The sequence below is a fragment of the Ambystoma mexicanum genome, chromosome 2p, assembly GCF_040938575.1.
Source record: "Ambystoma mexicanum isolate Mex_15411 chromosome 2p, UKY_AmexF1_1, whole genome shotgun sequence".
In the NCBI taxonomy this organism is placed as follows: Eukaryota; Metazoa; Chordata; class Amphibia; order Caudata; family Ambystomatidae; genus Ambystoma; species Ambystoma mexicanum.
The window spans coordinates 15,551,692-15,568,895 of NC_090923.1; the positions used below are offsets into that span (position 1 = coordinate 15,551,692).

Here is a 17,204-nt window from a genome sequence, read left to right on the forward strand (position 1 = left end):
TGCATGGCCAAGAGCAAAGGGCTGCATGGCCAAGAGCAAAGGGCTGCAGGGCAGATATTAAAGGGCTGCATGGCCAAGAGCAAAGGGTTGCAGGGCAGATATTAAAGGGCTGCATGGCCAAGAGCAAAGGGCTGCATGGCCAAGAGCAAAGGGCTGCAGGGCAGATATTAAAGGGCACTGGAACAGGTTCCGACAACAGCAGGCAGAGCAGCAGCGCTCAGCAGGCAACCAAAGCTCAAGGCAAGAGGGCCTGGGAACACAATGAAAAAGCAATGTCCTCCTGTAGGTAACTGCTTAAATACTGATGCAGTGTCCTGAAGAAGAGTAGTGTAGCTGAGGGAGATCTCAATCCTCTCACCTTCGACCTGTGAAAGGGAAGGCAGTACTGACTTATAGGGATTCTGGGAGCTTTAGAGGTGCATTATCAGATATTTAGTTGGTGCAAAGTAATAGTCAAGTGCAAATAATTTCCAAAGGATAGGTAAAGCCAGAAATATACATGAATATAGTTCATGATGAATTGTGATAAGAGTTGTGAGCCCCTACTATTCCGTATGGGGAGGGGGGCTTCTACTTCTATTCAGGTAGAAGAATCATTATGCTAGGCAGGCCCACTCCATCTGATGCAGGCAGCAGGGCCTGACGGGGGAGTCTACACTGCAAAGAGTGCTGCAGTTTCCTTCTAACTGCGGCTGTGCCAGAGCTAGACGGGGGATTTCCAACCTGATGGCGGGGCCTATCGAGGGAAGGTGAATCTGTGAAAGAAGGAGATGAAATCAAGCATTTGGGAACCCTAGCCCTGCTATTAGATGGCCTTGGCTTCATTGGTTAGGGAGACAATACACCCATGACTATCAAAAATGCGTGGGGCATGCACAGAGGAGGGCTTCCTCTCCTGAAAGGTGTCTGCTATTGGCGTTGGAGACTCCATTAATACCTGTGCACAAAGGGTGGTGTCCAGGCAGAGATCTTTCAAGATTGTCCACAATGCCCTCTGCTCACTTTTGCTTCCTTATCTGTGTAATGACAGTTCACATGTCTCTCTCCTGTAGAATTTCCACTTCCTTGGCTAATGGATCCAGGTGTTTGGTTTTCCCTACTTTGATGGTGGCAATAAAAAGCAAGCATTGTCCAGAGCAACTGAGATGTTTTTATTTAGGCTGTGATCAATGCAAGGTATACACAGAAAATCATGCTGACTATTACAAGTAACAATACGCTAGTGTGTACTATAGGCAACTTTAGGATGTCATTTACTCAGTATGCATGTGGTATTATACAGATAAGCGAGGTCACGCAGGGTCACATCACCGCGAGCTCCATTCCTTTACTGACTGTGCCACCTAGTCGAGGGATGTGCTTTGCTACCCACCATCTGATGTGTTCTGGGTCCAAACATCTGAACAGATGCCTTCGCCTTTAGGGCCGCCCACTTGCCTTTTTCAGTGGCCAGGGGGAGTCTCTCGGTCCACCCTTTGGTTTTCTTGTCTTGGCCCACAGTTATATCTCTACACGATACATGGAGGAACAGCAGGGTTCATTTTAATTTTGTTTGTAGGCCCCAGTCTTAGATGCGTGGGACAGCGAGTCTCATTTCACAAACTCACTAACTGCACTCCAGAACGGTGTGGCTGTGCCACTGTAGGCACAACAATATGGAGTCAATGGCTGGGTGCCCTTTTAAAGCAGTTTTGCACGTTGTCTGTCTTGGGTGGGCAATCATTCAAATGGTACACAAGAGTGTGTTAGAGCGTGTCAAAGTATGCAGCCATTGTGTTATTCTGTCAACCCCTGGTGATCCAGATGGTAGCACATTTCTGCTTAGAAATCACCAGAGTTGACATTGCAATTCTACACAATAACGTTTGTTTAATGTTAGTTACAACCAAAACAAATAGCACCATTGAGGTCACAATAACTAGCTTGTCTCCTCTCTACTATTCTCCTCCACTTCCCTCCCCAACCACCCTCCCCCAGCACAACACGACCAATGTGACGAATGCCGGGATGTCGTCGCTTCTACCCTAGGGGAGCCCGTTCCCATGAGGTCAGGGAGGTGAGGCGCTACCTGATAGTCCCCCTAGTGGTGGTATTCAACAGGAGGAACTCATGGGGGAGGGCGGATCTCATGGGAGTAGGAAGAACCATCCAAGGAGAATGCGGTATACTCCAATCCAGTCCCTGTCACGAAACCCTCATTCACCTTCTCATCCCATGTATATGTGCAACGTACATAATAACAACAGTACTGGGACGAGGAAGAACATAGTCAACCCAAGGGAGTTCTATAGTAGGGGTACTGGGACTACGAAGAGTCAGGACTATCTTAGAGAGAACTCTCAGGGAAATACTGGGATGAGGAGAAGATGCAGAGGCATGAAGCACATTCCCCAATACACCATTGGGCAGTCAAGTGTTTCACAAATCCCGATTGGCCAAGGCCAATACAAAAGAGAAGAGGGAAAACCAGAAGATTGAGAAGCACTCCATGCAGGAACCACAATCGTGAGAGCTCGAAAGCACAGGAATCTAAAGACAGCGTCCAGGACACTTACCGGCCTGCTAAAGAGCTCCCACTCCGTTCGTCAAGAGCAGACGAGCCGGAGGATTACAGAAGATGGCCTCCAGAACCCAAAGGTCTCTTGCAGATGGGGTCAAGGACCAACACGTTGACAGAAAGAAGCAAAGTGTTGCAAAGCCACCACAGCATACGCAAAGGCGAGTGAAGCCTAGGACAGAAGCTGAGACCTGAACAAGCTGCACACCACCGGGAGAGCATCAGCAAGACCCAAACAGGTACCTGGGTTGCCGGGACACTTGGTGGGGTTTTGGAAGGGTTTGAAAAACCATGAAAGCTGGGTCTGGCACCCACACCCAAGAACGAAGAACATCGATAGTTATCTTCATAGTCGCAGTACCTAGCAGGGGAGTGAACCAGGTCTGGCAGAGAGAGAAAGTATATCAAGACGAGTCTGGTGGCCGCACCCACAAGAAGGGAAGATAAGAAGTAATCGTCACAGTTTCAGTACTTGGCAGGTTGGTGAGCCAGGTCTGTTACACTACCAGGAGAGAATCTCAAGGGTCTGGGACCCATATCCACAAGACAGGAAGCAAAGTCTACCATGGGGTAAAATTAATTAGAGCAAGCGTCACATCTCCTTATCAGCATTGGTCCTGGTGGCGGCGTAAGATGCTGCATTACACTATTATACTTGCCTATCCCAAGATGGAGTCCAGAATAGGACGCTCAGCTACGTAGCTTCCTGATGTTCAAGCCGATCACCTGACTGCACCGCTGCAGCCTCTGGAAACAGAAAATCAACACCTTGGAGTCAAGACACTGCTCATCGCTACTCTTTTCAGAGACGCTCCATGAGTGTAACGTTTATCCGCGCTACAGTTTCTGGTTCACTGAATACTCTTTAACCCTTTGCTTCTACTATATTTTCAGCTGTTGCGCTCCCAGTCTCCCGTCCCGTAGCTGCTCCTCCACCGGTGTTCCATCTGAGTCCCTGCAGCACTGAACAAATGGAAGCGTTACTTCGCCTCCGTCCTCGGCAGCCAACACATTGTCTTATTCTTCGAATACATCGAGGTAGGAAGCATCCCAATCCAGTCTACTCTACAGTTGAGTCCCCGCTCAACTCTCATAACTCTCATTCCTTCTCCCAGCATGGAAGAGTTCTCCCATGGAACGAATTTCCTTATCGAGTCATTTCCCTTACATTACCTTCCAGAATTCATACAGCAATCCTCCAGAATTCATACAGGATCACCGGGCAGCCCCATACTCGGGTCGGGTGGCACCCGGACGGTGCACACACAGGTGCGGCGATTACGCCGCTAGATTAGGGGTGGGGGTTCATCCCACCCGCTCCGGGGACACCGGAGTTCTGCACATGGCTCTGGGGGGCACCCAGGCCGGGGTCACCACCCTGGCCCGACTCACAGGGTCAGGGGAACACACAGGGACAGTGTTGCCCAGCAGGGGCACCGTCCTGGAGCTGGGCCCCGTCCTTGGGCCAGCACACATGGTGAGGCGCCAGCATGGCGCTAACAAAACACACACACACCACGGAGTCTCGTTGGTCTGGACTGACGAGCCGGAAACGGCTCGTTCACTTTATTAACTTGGTCACATGGTTGCCCACGTGACCACAACAACAAACTTGGAATATACCATGTCCCCCTACAGGGGTGACATGCAACACCGACTAGAAAACATACAGTCTCCAGATCAGGTGTGAAAACTCTCTTCCATCCATTTACTGATCATCGTCTTATGTCCTCACAGGCTCGCTCTAATCTGTCTTTTACTGCATCAGTTCATGTCAGGAGGATCTACTACCTCATTTCCTCACAGATACCTACCAGAGCTACTTGAAGGTACAAAGTGTTCTGCTAGAGCCATTTCCTTCTTGCATACTTTTAAGTTTACACTTTCCTCTTTGCTCTCTTCCCAGACCCAACTGCCTGCAGCTCCTCACGGGTCACTTCGGGTCATGCCTGCAACGCCTAGAAGATACAGACGACTGAACCCTTCCTGGTTCCTGTCATCAGGGTTTCCTGCCCCAGAGGTTTTCCATGGGTGCCCTGTTTCACTCCAGTCCCCTTTCAGAGGGGAGATGAGCAGGGCAGCCGGGGGGATTTCTCATATTCCCCAGTCGCTGCCATTTGATCCAGGTTAGTGTCATCCGAATTATACCAAGTAATTTGTCTGTGCATGCCCTTCCATGAAAGCAAGGGAGAGAGGATAGGGGGGATGGGAGACATTCCCCCTGTCATGTTTTCATGTCTGGTTTATTACAAATCTTTTACATTACAAAAACCAGATAAAACATGATATGATACATTGTCTTTCCACCTTTAACCATTGAGATACATTCACTTAAAGCAAACCCATGTTATCATCAACATCTGCCCTCTGCCCATTTAAGACTTGATCCAAGAATTTCATAGCTGCAAGAATCGAGCTCGGCTTGTCCCCAATTAAAAACATGTCCCACCAATCCTGTGCCGATAATGTCAACCTCCTTAATGAAAGGTTCCAGGTATCGCGTTCTCACCTCTGTTAAGGACCTACAAGCAACCACCAAAAATTGTAACGATTCAGTGGCACCAATTACTACACAATATCTACAATTAGTGTGCTTTTCAGGGATCTACCTATTAAGAGATTTGACTTCCCTAGTTGGGAGAATGTTCAACCGAAATCTCATGAACAGATCTCGACAGTGAGCCGAGGGAAACTTGGAAAGGTACACAGGTAGCTGGTTAATTGCTCTCCTCCTTGGCAAGTTGTTGCAATAACTTGTATTTGGCTGCGTATCTTACCGATCTTGAACTCGCAGTTTGTTCACAACCATCCCCAGATTCGTTATTAGCAGCTCAATCATGATTTCACAAGCTTTCCTATCAATTCGCCTCACCTCATGTGGCCGAGTCCAGAAATGTTCTAATCTGGTACCCCAGTTTTTTCTCACTGCGCGGATGAAAATATTTGAGTATTGAGTCTCTGTGTTGCATTTCAGGCGAGAACAGGGATTTTTCCTCTTTGGATTTATTGACTAAAGATGCAAGACACCCCCATACCTGAATCTTTGATCAGGTAAGACAGTGTGTCCAGACCATTTATACAATGGTGTATTGTTTATAGGGCAGGCTTACTAAGATGCTTTGTCCTCCTCTTACGTTGCAGTATAGGCGCAGAGTTATCTAGCACCACTGCAGGATTTAGTCCATCGTTGACACGCGTCTCCATTATTTCCCGTGGAGGTGAGTGCCAATCTGTATACACATAAACTGAGATATACACACAAGATATATCTGTGTCTAAACAAATAAGAGATCGGAATTCTGATGTTATGTATATTGTTTGTTTGTAGATTGAGGTTTGATGACATTCTCCACCTTTTGACATTTCGGAGTGGTTGCAACAGAACCATCAGTCTCCTGAAGAAGGTCGCTTATATTTACCGGCTTAAATTAGGGGCCTATTGTGACGACCGAAACATATGTTGAGTTACAGCAAATAAGCAGGATGCTATTTGTTTTTGTATTAACACTTACTGTAATCACCAAGAGGTGTTGAAATTTATGTTAATATATTGGTTCTAGGTGGTCTGAGTACCACAAGTGTGGAATATTGACATGTATAGTGAGAGTGTGAATGAATGATGGAATGAATGGTGGTGTTTAAATGGGGATGTTGAGAACAATAAATATTTGTGTAAATTGTTTATAAATAAATATATATATGTTTTGACAAGACCTGATATTGTTTAAATGTGTACAGATGTTCTGATCTCATTTCGCCCACGGTCATTTTTGTTGTTCCATTATATTTAGCCTGAAGAACCTGTGGCAGTAAGGCAATCCCTATTTTGTTACTCTGATCTTGACTAGCTTGCACCTTATTTCTAGTAGGTTGTGGTCACTAGTTGACATCAGGATCACATGGAATAGGTCGACTAAGTACCGGACATTAGTCGAGACGAAGCAGTAAACCTGACAGGCTCTTTGTTCTCCCCTAGGCTAAGTACAGCATATGGGGATGTCTCCCTAATTTACCATTTAACATGTGTAAGCCTCGGACAGATGATTGTTGGAGCCATAATGCGACTCTCTTGAGAAGTGTGTTCTCATTCAATAAGTTCTTTGTGCATCTAGATATTTCACATTCAGATCCCTACAGATAATAATGTGTGGTTCTTCCATGGTTGTGTTTATCTCATCCATCCGGCTCATTACAGAATCAATGTCTTCCCTACACGTAGCCATATTCCTGTATAGATTGAGTTTCACAAATAGCATCAAACCTTCACCATCTTCTTTCTCCCCAAAAATCAATATTTGGTAAAAAAGTTTAGGGTTTAATACTTCTCGCACTACAAACCCCTTTCCCATTCTTATTAGTGACAGCAGGACAGAATACGGTCTTCTGGCCAGTCCTTTTTGGGTGTGTTTCAAGTGGCATATTGGCTTAGATCTTGGCCATGTCTCTTGGAGACATATGATGTTGTATGAGCCCAATGCAAGATCCTCATTGTTGAACAAATCCTCAAGCGTTCCAGCATCCCATCTGTGGTCCATGGCCTTTTTTCCTCTGCCTGGCATTAGTTATCTCTGGGAGCGGCCAGCAAAACGCTAGCCATGACCAATCTTGTCTTGCCGCTCACGATGGTCTAATGTCGTGGGGCTCTGTTAATTGTTGTCGTTGACCTTTTGTGCATTTGACTGTAACTCTTAACCGTTCATACTTTTTGCTTGCCAGTGTGATGGACTCCTGACCCAATTTCTTATCTGCGTTGACCAAGTGACGACTCACCTCCTTTACCTGGTCCGCCTGTAGGCAAAAGCTATCATCCTCATGAGGTTCTCTGTTCATCTCTTTTTGATCTCTTAATTCGAATCCTAGGTGTAGCAAGTCTGAGCCAACTTCCATATGGTTAAACTTCACTAGGGGCGAGTTGAAATGGAAGATTACCCAGTCCAAGGGTTTTTCATTCACAAAATTGCACCACACGAATGTCTTCTAAATGAATATATCTCATTCTCGGAATGTGGTGCAACAGAACATTTCTTCGGCTAAGGATTAAGTTGTAGTCCATTGGCAGCAATCCCTCCAATGTGAATAAGTTCACCTTATGCTGCCTTGGTCGATGCTTGCTTGAGGTATTTGGTGGCATTATTTGCTTTGGAGCCTTGGGCTTTATTTTATCCCTGGTTTTTGAATGAGCGCTCCAGATCAAGGCCAATCTCTTTTCTTCTAACGTCTGGAAACTCAGGGTATGCTCTCTCCGTCCATCCACCCCTCTGCGTGGGGTTGGGGTGGGGGAAGGAGCCACCTCATTCACAATGGTTCCTCTCCGAACCTGATGCCACCGGGCTCCATCTTCACCGAATCGGCTAGGGCCTCGTACTCTTCGTAAATGGTCCTTACTTCTAGCAGGTCACTTAGACATAGCTACTCTGGTGGTGTCGCATCCTGGTTTTCTTGTGCTTCCTCCAGATCAGCAGGAGCGAGGGCCAGATTAGGTCCATCATCGTACTTCAGCCTGCTCAATCCCCTTTGAACTCCCTCAGGCAACATTGATTTGGAGACTTTGACGGCAGATGTCTTTAAGCTCCTCAAGAATGCCCTTGACCCATCAGACTTTGATCTCTGTACCACTCGAATATTCGCTTAATCTTCGAATAAGGAACAGTAGTTCTTTGATGTTTTTCAAACATCGCACATGATTTAATAGGGGGACATTTGGGCCTCTGATTAGAGGTTTGATTGCTCTCTTTTGGCGGGCGTAGTACCGTCAGAGAGCTTATTGCCTCTCCCTCTTTCGGCGGAATACAATCACCTTAGTTTGCATATGCCACCTCCTTAGGGCCATTATCCAGGTTCTCCTGGCCCAATAGTTCTCTATTATTGACATCAGCCCTTGCTCATTTGGTTGAGTATTCCTCATGGGGACTCCATCTTTAGGTTGTTTAACGTGGGTTTGCAGGGGTAAATCTGATTTCTCTAAAGGCCCTTTATTCCCCGCGTTTAAATTCTTGTACTGGACCCTCATCAACTTACAATCTTCCAGCAGGACAGCCATCCAGGTATTTTTGTCCAGTTCTTCTCTTCTTCTAAAGACAGTCATTGCTTGACTTGCCAGAAGACAGAGGAAGAATCATGGGCAAGTCTCTGTCTTCCCCCTGCCCTAACAGGGGGGGCTTTCAGTTCGCACAGGGCTGTTGGCTGATGCTGCTTGCAAACCTGTACTGTTCAATGCCTCATTATCAGGAGCGGTTCTACAATCATGCCTTGTCCGGGATGCCCAGACTCCTAATTTTTTCGTGATACAGTTTCTTCAGTGGAGTTAAGCCACAGACTCCTCCCAATATCAAAGTCACTTATCCTTGCCAAGTGTGTTTTTTTCTGACTTGCCATTTGCGTTGTTATCTCTAAGAAGTCACAAGATAAGCGCACTGCCAAAAGAGTCTTGTCCCTCCAAATCTCCTAATATTAGTGGCGATTCATAGCCAACTTGGGTAGTACGTGAAATGGAGCCAAGGTGCCCCAAATTCAGTGGAGAGCTTGGCGTAGAAAACAATTGCTCCAAAGAGTTACATTCCTCCATTTATATGATATTTTATTTATATTGCGCCCATACACAAGTGTTTTAGGTTGCGACGAGGCAAGGGTTGGGTACAAGGGAGGACAACAACAACAATCTTACGAGGCCCAATGACAATGAGAACGTGCAAGTGCAGGGTAGAGAGAAGGGGGAAAATGCAAGGGGCAGGGGAGGAATGGAAAAGTGCTGAACATGTGATCAAAACAGCAGGTAGTACGGCCTGGAGGTGGCAAGTGCAAGAAATTAGTGCAGGCAACTGGTGTCAATAAGTAAGTGGACTGTAGGGTTGCAGATACAGACCCAAGTGCAAGGGTTACCAGGAGGCAGTGCAGGTATGCAGCGGGATGGGCAGAGATCTAGGCCCATCAGAAAAAAACGTACATATACCACTAGCTACCCACCTCTAACACACCGAAAGGTGGCTTCTTGTCAGAAATTTATCTCACAGTAGGAATTTCATAGGATATCTCCCACCATAGACAAAGAAATGTGTTTAGCATATTTTAATTATTATATCAAACAACATGGTAAAACAACATAAAAAACCTATTTCCAGCGTTCGTTATTTGTAGAAACACAAATGGGCGGAAGAAGCAGACACCAAAACATTTGCAATGTACAATTTGCGTGATGTTAGTATTGGTGTATTTTGATCGCATTTTCAATTATACAACAACATGGTATAATAGCGTCAACATTTGAATATGTTTCTAGGGAGAAGGACAACACTGTTGCAGTTTAAAGCTCATCAGTAAAGTCCAACACCCCGTCTTCAGGACGCGATAGGTTAAAGAAACACGTTACACTGGCAACATGGCGCCTATATGTCAGTGTAGTGACCTAAAAAAATAAATAAAAATTGTTTTACTCAAACATGATAAAAACGGTGATGGTGGTGTTTGTGTGCATACAAAACAAGTAGCCAGGTTGCTAACCTTAAAAGTGATTTCTTTTGGTGTGATGGGCAAAGCGATTGCATGAATCAATTTAATTGAGGCGGCAGACCAGTCCGTCTTAAGAATTCAAGCTGTAAATCAATACGTAAATATATTTAGATTTTTGCTGAAACAAGTAACATATTGAACCAACAATAGTTACATTTTGATATATGAATCAATCATATTTACCACTTTATGTGTAAGGCAGGGATTTTTGTTTCAAGTCCTGCAGAGAAATTTCAGTGGTGTACCGAGTTTCTATGGTATTCCGGATACTACATGTCCCATAATGCATCATGGAATCTAAAAGAAATGCGAAAAGCCTTTCAATTTCACAGGTTTCACCTGATTTGCGTTTCTTTCAAGCATTTAAGTGGCAGGGAGTAACACTTACTTGGCCATAATGATCCCCAAAGCTGTCTTGCATTGTTATATATTGGGTTAGATATTTTAAACCGCTCGCGTGTCAATGAAAGGCTCTGTGTGGGAGACAAGGGCACCAGAAAGTACAATTAGACTCTCTGTACGTTTTTGAGCAACAATCAAGTGTGGACATAGATGTCAACAAATGACATTTGGCTTACACCAGTATTCAACCAAGGAAAAAGCCACGGGTAAAGCGATTCTGTGAAGGCGAATGCACACACGACAGGTAAGCCTGCTTTGAAATCCATGCCACACTTGACTGTTGCTCAAAAACGTACAGAGAGTCTAATTGTACTCTCTGGTGCCTTTGTCTCCGGAACCAAAGATGGTTCTCCTCAAGTTTCAGAGAGGCAGGGAGGCTGTTCCAGAGGGAGGCCCCAGCCGAAGAAAGAGATCTACCACCAACTCGTTGCTCTGAGAAGTGACTGACCCTGAGGGAGTTGGAGGTGGAGGAGCAAAGTGCTAGAGTAGGAAGATATTTCCAAAGGGAGAGTTGAAGGTATTGCGGACCCAGAAGGCCTTGTGGACAATGCAAAGGGTCTTGAACTTAATCCTTGCAGCCATAGGGAGCCAATGAAGAGAGTTGAGGGCTGCAGAGATACGATCCCTGGGCTTGAGACCAAGGATAAGTCTTGCAGTCCTATTCTGGATGGATTGCACATGGCGGAGAGTGTTAGCAGGCACATTTAGAAAGAGGCTGTTGCAGTAGTCCGGCCTAGTGAGAACCAGAGCTCTAGAGACAGTGAGCTTCTGTGGGAAAGAGAGGAAAGGAAGAATACCTCTGTTGAGGTGCAATTGGTAGTTTGACTTCTTGGAGACGTCATGGAGATGTGTAGAGAAAAGGAGAGTGTGGAGTTGAAGATGAGGTTCTTAGCCTCACAGGTGGGGGCAGGGAGAGGGCCAAGGGAGGCCAGCCAGAGAGTGACAGGAAAGGAAGGTGCAGGAGTGCCGATAAGGAGGATCTCTGTCTTACTGGCATTAAAGCAGAGGTCATTGGCGGCACACCACTCCTAGATTGCAGACAGTCAGAGATGAGAGAGGGCGATGAGGTGGCAGAGGGAAGCCTGAAAACGAGCCGAGTGTCATCAGCATAGCACTGAAAGTTGGAGCAGAGAGCAGCAATGCAGTGGGCGAGGGGAGCCAGGTATTGGTTGAAAAGCCAGGGAGTGAGGTTAGACCCCTGGGGAACACCGCAAGTCGAGAGTGAGATAGAGGAAAGGAAGGACCCACGTTGGACCTGGGAGGGTCTTCCAGAGAGGAAAGAAGTCAGCCAGGCCAAAGCCTGATTGGTGATACCCAGGTTATCACGGAGTCAGTTGAGCAGGATGGCATGGTTGACCGTATCAAAGGCAGATGAGAGATCAAGTAGGATGAGGACAGAGTGGGGATTAGAATCAAGGTTAGAGAGCAGGTCTTCACGGATGTTCAGGAGAGCAGTTTTCCATGCTTCTGGCTGCTCTGAAGCCAGACTGATGGTCATGTAGACAGCCAACAGATTACGCTGGGAGATGGTGAGCTTTTCCAGGAGTTTGTCCAGGAAAGGAGTGATAGCGAATGGGCGATAGTTAACCGAAAGAGAGGGGTTGACAGAGGGTTTCTCGCGTAGGGGGTGCACAAGAGAGTGCTTCAGGGTGGAAGGGAAGGTCCCAGAGGCAAACGAGTGGTTGCAGAAGTCAGTCAAGGCTGGGGCAAGGGTGTGAATGTGGTCCTTGATGGTTTTGGAAGAACAGGGAAGAGCCTGTTTAGAAGAGGTTTTCATAGATCAGACATGTCTTGGAACCTCTTCAGGGGAGATGAGAGGAAAGGCAGAGAAGGGAGTGGGGGCTGGCTGCTGGGGGTACAAAGGAAGAGGGCAGCGTGGGGGGTGAGACCGCAGAAGCTGAGAGGAAGGACAGGATGTCCTGCATTTTATAGATGAAGTCTCGGGAGGATAGTGTATGGGAGGACAGGTCCAAGGGACCCCCCTCCCCTGCTGTCCCCCTCCTTGTGGCGTCCATGACCCGTCAGGGGACCCCCTGCCACCAGGGCCCAGGTGGTGGGTGGACCACTGGCTGACACATTGACCAAACGTACTGTATTAGGCTAGGTCCTGGAAACCATTTTGAAAACCAGAACGCCATCTTAAAACACGATTCCTCGTGCGCTGCAGCACGGCCCCCACCTTCAGAGAGTCCTCGCCTACCCCTGTCGCCTCCGCTCTCTGGCAGATCCACTGAGAGCCCGTTCCCACGGAGAGTCGGACATGAGCTAGTGTTAGAGCAAACATTGTATCATTCACCTTCCGCAGTGTATCATTATCCTCAGCGTGACCAGGGCAGCGGGGCTGGCTTGGAAAATAACCGTAAATCGTCCCCGATGAAACAAAAGCCTCAATCCTATACCAAGAAACTGTTATATATATATATATATTGCATCACAATATTCCTTCTGCACGACCCCCTTGCCAAAATCTACAAACACTGTAAGAATAGAAGAATGTGGTATTATTTGACAAAATGGTCAAGATACCCAAACCTCCTCAGTTATGTACAAACACCCAGTGCCCCTGGCCTCCTACTATGTGCTTCTCTAGGGGTAATGTAAAGAGAGTGATACCAAGTCCTTATGCCATGACTACCCTGATGCTGCTAGAGTGCAAGGGAACACAAGCGCGACAGTATTGTGAGCTCATGTAAATTGCTTAAAGAGATACATAGAATGCAATCAAGTGTGAATGTATGAGTTTAACATGTATTACTGCTGTCAACCATATTGGTCTGTTGTTCCTTCGTGCTCCACCAACCCTAATGCTACCTCACGTATTGTGTTTACCACATAATGCAAGAGCTGCTATTTTTTGCATATACTCACCCTATAGTGATTAATAGAAACGTTGGTATAGTTAACATATTTGAAATGACTATATAAAATGTGCAAACGATGTAGACGTGTAACCCTTTAGAAAATCAATAAGCATTATATGAATCCCTTTGTTTTCAATATAATTTGCAGCATACGAGAAGAGTATCATCGTGGGCATATCCAAGGTCACTTCCCCTCCCTTCCCATTGAAGCCTGCCAGAGAAAGCAAAGGCCCGAGCTACACCGTCTCACCTTCTCCAATTCGGCTGGAGCCGCTTCAAGCATTCATGTTCCCCCGCAGCTCACATGGCCACAGCCAGCCACCTGAATTATTTACAGCCCAGCAGTAAAACCTGGCCATAACCAAAGGCCAGAGGTGCCCCCTCATAGGTCCCAAGACCCACCAGTTCACCCCAGATTAATGTCGCTTGTAAAATAAGACACCTAATATTGCACCAACATTGTGTAAAAGCATCTGTCATTACTTCTAACAAGACCTAAAACTCGGACAGCTCACCCCGTGCCCTGAGACCCGACCCCATGACCCATGATACCTAGTCAACAGGAAAACAGTAACCATGTATTGATGTATCGTCAAAGTATTCCACCAAATGTGCATTCCTCCTGTGTTGTATTAACCTGTAGAATAACCTATTGTAGGATTTACAGGACAACTGACATTGCAGCATTGAATGAATGGGGTGTGCATGGCCATTAGGGCAGAAAGCCAAGGAAGACGTCCATCAATGACACTGACCACGCCTGGCCTGGCAGCACCTCCCGGATGAGCCCAGCTGACCTGCCCACCCCACGTTGGCACCCGGCATTGTCCACCAACCATGAAGCGAAGTATCACAGCTGCACATATAGTCGACGCCACCCAATCCCCATGAACATGTGCCCCCTATAGTGTGTAGGTTCTTATGACACTTTTTGTAAATATAAACGCCTGTCTTTGCGATTGTCAGGCAGAGCGCTCTCGGAGTTTGCAGAGTTCATTGCATGCCCTATTTGACTTAGATAAAACTTCCATTAAGCTCACCCGCACTTGGTCCTAGCCTTATTCCCAATTTGGGAGAGTCCATTATTGCCTCTCATTGCAGGGAGGGTCGTGCTATTTGGGGACACTCACCTTCAATAGCATAGGGGCAACGTGCTCACCTTGAAAGAAAGACAATATGGAGCAACACAGGCTTGATCCGTAGGTCCGCACTTAGAAACCTCTGGGCATTGAGTGCATTATAAATAAGCAATCATAAAAGTGAGAGGCAAGGGCCATACAGAGGGACTGGGAAGGAACAGGAGATGTAGAGTGCGCAGCAGGATTGGCCAGCTCCTTGCAGATTTTGGCTGAATTGTTAGATGCCGTGGAAACGCGGGCTTGGATGTAAGCTCTCTTCTCAGTGAGGACAGAGAGTAGAGATTGGCTTTGGAGCAGGCAACAAGCCAGTTGGTCAGAGGATGTACACAGTGCCAACAATTTCCTCTCAGCCACCATACACTTTAAGGGTGACAAAGTCTGAGTCGTACTTGATTTTAGGCTTCATGCGGATCCACATACAGGGGCAAGAGCATCGAGAGTATCAGAGATGGCAGAGAGGAGAACTGAAAGGTGCGAGTCAGCCCAAGGGTAGGAGGGGGAGAGAAAGAGGTGGCAAAAGCCTCAACTGACACATGCTTCATGGGTCGATTGACAGTGGCAGTGTGGGGGTAGGCTCAGCCTGAGGGGGGTGGGGGGTGAAAAGAGAGAGAGCAAGAGCGAGATGAGAACATCAAGAGTGTGCGCTGCAGAATGATTCGGGCCAGAGGCAAGAATAGAGGAGTGAGTTTCAAAGGTCACGAAAGATTCCAGGTGGATGTTGAAGTCACCAAGGAGGAGCAGTTGAGTGGTCGAGGCAAGGAGGGAGGAGGAGAGATCCACCCACTCTGAGAGGAAGGCGTGAGTGCTGGCTAGGTGGTCGGTAGAAAGTAGCCACTGTAATAGAGTGGCCATTGAATCAAGATTTTATCATTGGTCAGCACCGAACTAGGACACATCTTGGTGAATCTCCACAACCATTGCAGACTCTCCAGAGGACTGTGTAGCGCCTACAGCATTGATCACCGCTTTACCGCTATCACATCCCATTCATGCCGAGCAGTGCAGGTGTCGCGGGAAAGGTACGGTATGGTGCCTCAATCGTCTCAATGTTGGGTCCTCTGTGATTCATATCCCATAGGATCTCCACCCGTTCACATTCAGCCATTGCGGGAGTTTCCACTGCATCCGCCCCCCCCCTCCCGTTGCACCAGATCGGAATTCGAGGGAGGTAGCGGATTGAAGCCAAGTAGCAACGTGTTATTCACTGTATCTCTATCATTAATATCAATGCCCATGACAGTTTGAATATCCTCCTTGGGAGGGAGGACTCACCTCTGTAATTTGCACCAGACTCAGAGTTGTTTTATTCAGCAGCCGCACCTGCTGGCGCATATATGAGCCAGCCCGAAGCATTGATTTCTGAAGAAAATACAGGCGAGAAGACAAGAGCACACCTACACCTCGGGCAAACTCCATCGAAGGTCCTGCTGCCAGGGACTGTGCCCTTAAGATGCCTCGTCGGCCTTCTCTCAAGTATGAATTGAGAACTTCACTACTTTACAACCTGGAACTTTGTTTTTGCCTTGGAAATTGATTGAGACTTGGGGAAGGGAGCCAATTTCTCCAGTGAAGATCCCACTGAACAACAGAAACAAAGATCCATTGTCTAGAAGAAGGGAGCCGTTCTTCTGGTCCAAGAATATCCATGACCTCTTTAGCTTAGATATAAGGGAAAGAGGTAGGTTTTGACACACAATGGTTTTCATTTACACTTACATTCTGTTCTGACAGCACCCTTAGTATTGTAGTTGAGGTAGAGACACACCTCAGAGTTAGAGAGCGGTGTTTTTTCGCTTTATCGTTTGCCTAAATAAAAGAGGATGTCAACAATCATGCCACATGTGTGCCAGTCTCCTCCTTCTGCACCCTTACACGAACCAGGTGCAGATCCAGGCAGACCATCGAACCTCCACACACCCATTGCCTTCTGCACCCAGGCAAGCACCTCTAAAATTTATAATGGGCCCAAAAATAAATACTTTTTATTTCCTGGCATTCTGAACACATTGACCAAAGTTTCCACAATGTGGCTGTCAGAACTACATCCGGGTCTCTGTAGTTCAGAAGCGTAATTATGAATGAGGATGTATTTTAATTGGAAAATGGCTATAAACTGGACTCTCTAAGGGCCATCTAAACTCTTGCGGTCATTATGCATCTACATTAATAGTTTTGCTTTATTCAGTGTAATGCTTCATCAAAAACAGTGGGTTACAGGGAAGCTAGTTATGTAGATGTTTCTCCTTCTCCAGGCGCTCACCTAGGTCTTCATACTTCGCAAGCTGTCATTACCTACTTCTTCCAGACTCTTAACCGCCATGGCCTGAGCATGTTCATCTTTAGGCATGCTCAGGGGTTAACTCCACCGCAAGTGGTTCTTGGGGCATACATTCTGTGCTTTACATGAGAAATCTACTCCTTTCCTTCGACATGTTGCAGAAATATTCAGAGCAACCTATCAATCACCGAAGTTTCCTCATTATCTGCTCCATCCAGTCACACATTCTTCTGATGAGCAGAGGAAGAAGCATTACAAATAAATCATACCTCCTGCAAGCAAACTGTTCATGGGTAGATGGATGATTATTATTTGGGGGGAAAGGGATATCTTTACAAGATCTCTACCACGTGTTGCATAGTATGGAGGCCACCTGACAAGTTGTGACTCAAACCAAGCTGGAGAAAGTATCAGGGCTTTCCATGCTAATTCTCAGCAGACCAGAGAACGGCAGTGAGTCA

The 17,204-nt window shown here is 46.7% G+C and overlaps 1 protein-coding gene across 3 annotated transcripts in view; it reads right to left on the reverse strand.

Moving 5' to 3' along the window:
• The window catches only part of LOC138566143 (zinc finger protein 773-like), a 225,801-nt gene that overhangs the window by 90,352 nt on the left and 118,245 nt on the right, over positions 1-17,204 (reverse strand). The window contains exons 8-9 of one of the 3 annotated variants that reach the window (XM_069643152.1): positions 10,247-10,360; positions 10,051-10,146 (exon numbers count right to left, since the gene is read on the reverse strand). In XM_069643152.1, coding sequence (XP_069499253.1) covers positions 10,251-10,360 — 110 coding nt within the window. In that variant the 3' untranslated portion in view covers positions 10,051-10,146; positions 10,247-10,250. Of the gene's footprint in view, positions 1-10,050; positions 10,361-17,204 lie in introns of those variants that run through there. The other 2 variants (XM_069643153.1, XM_069643150.1) reach the window with 2 other exon arrangements.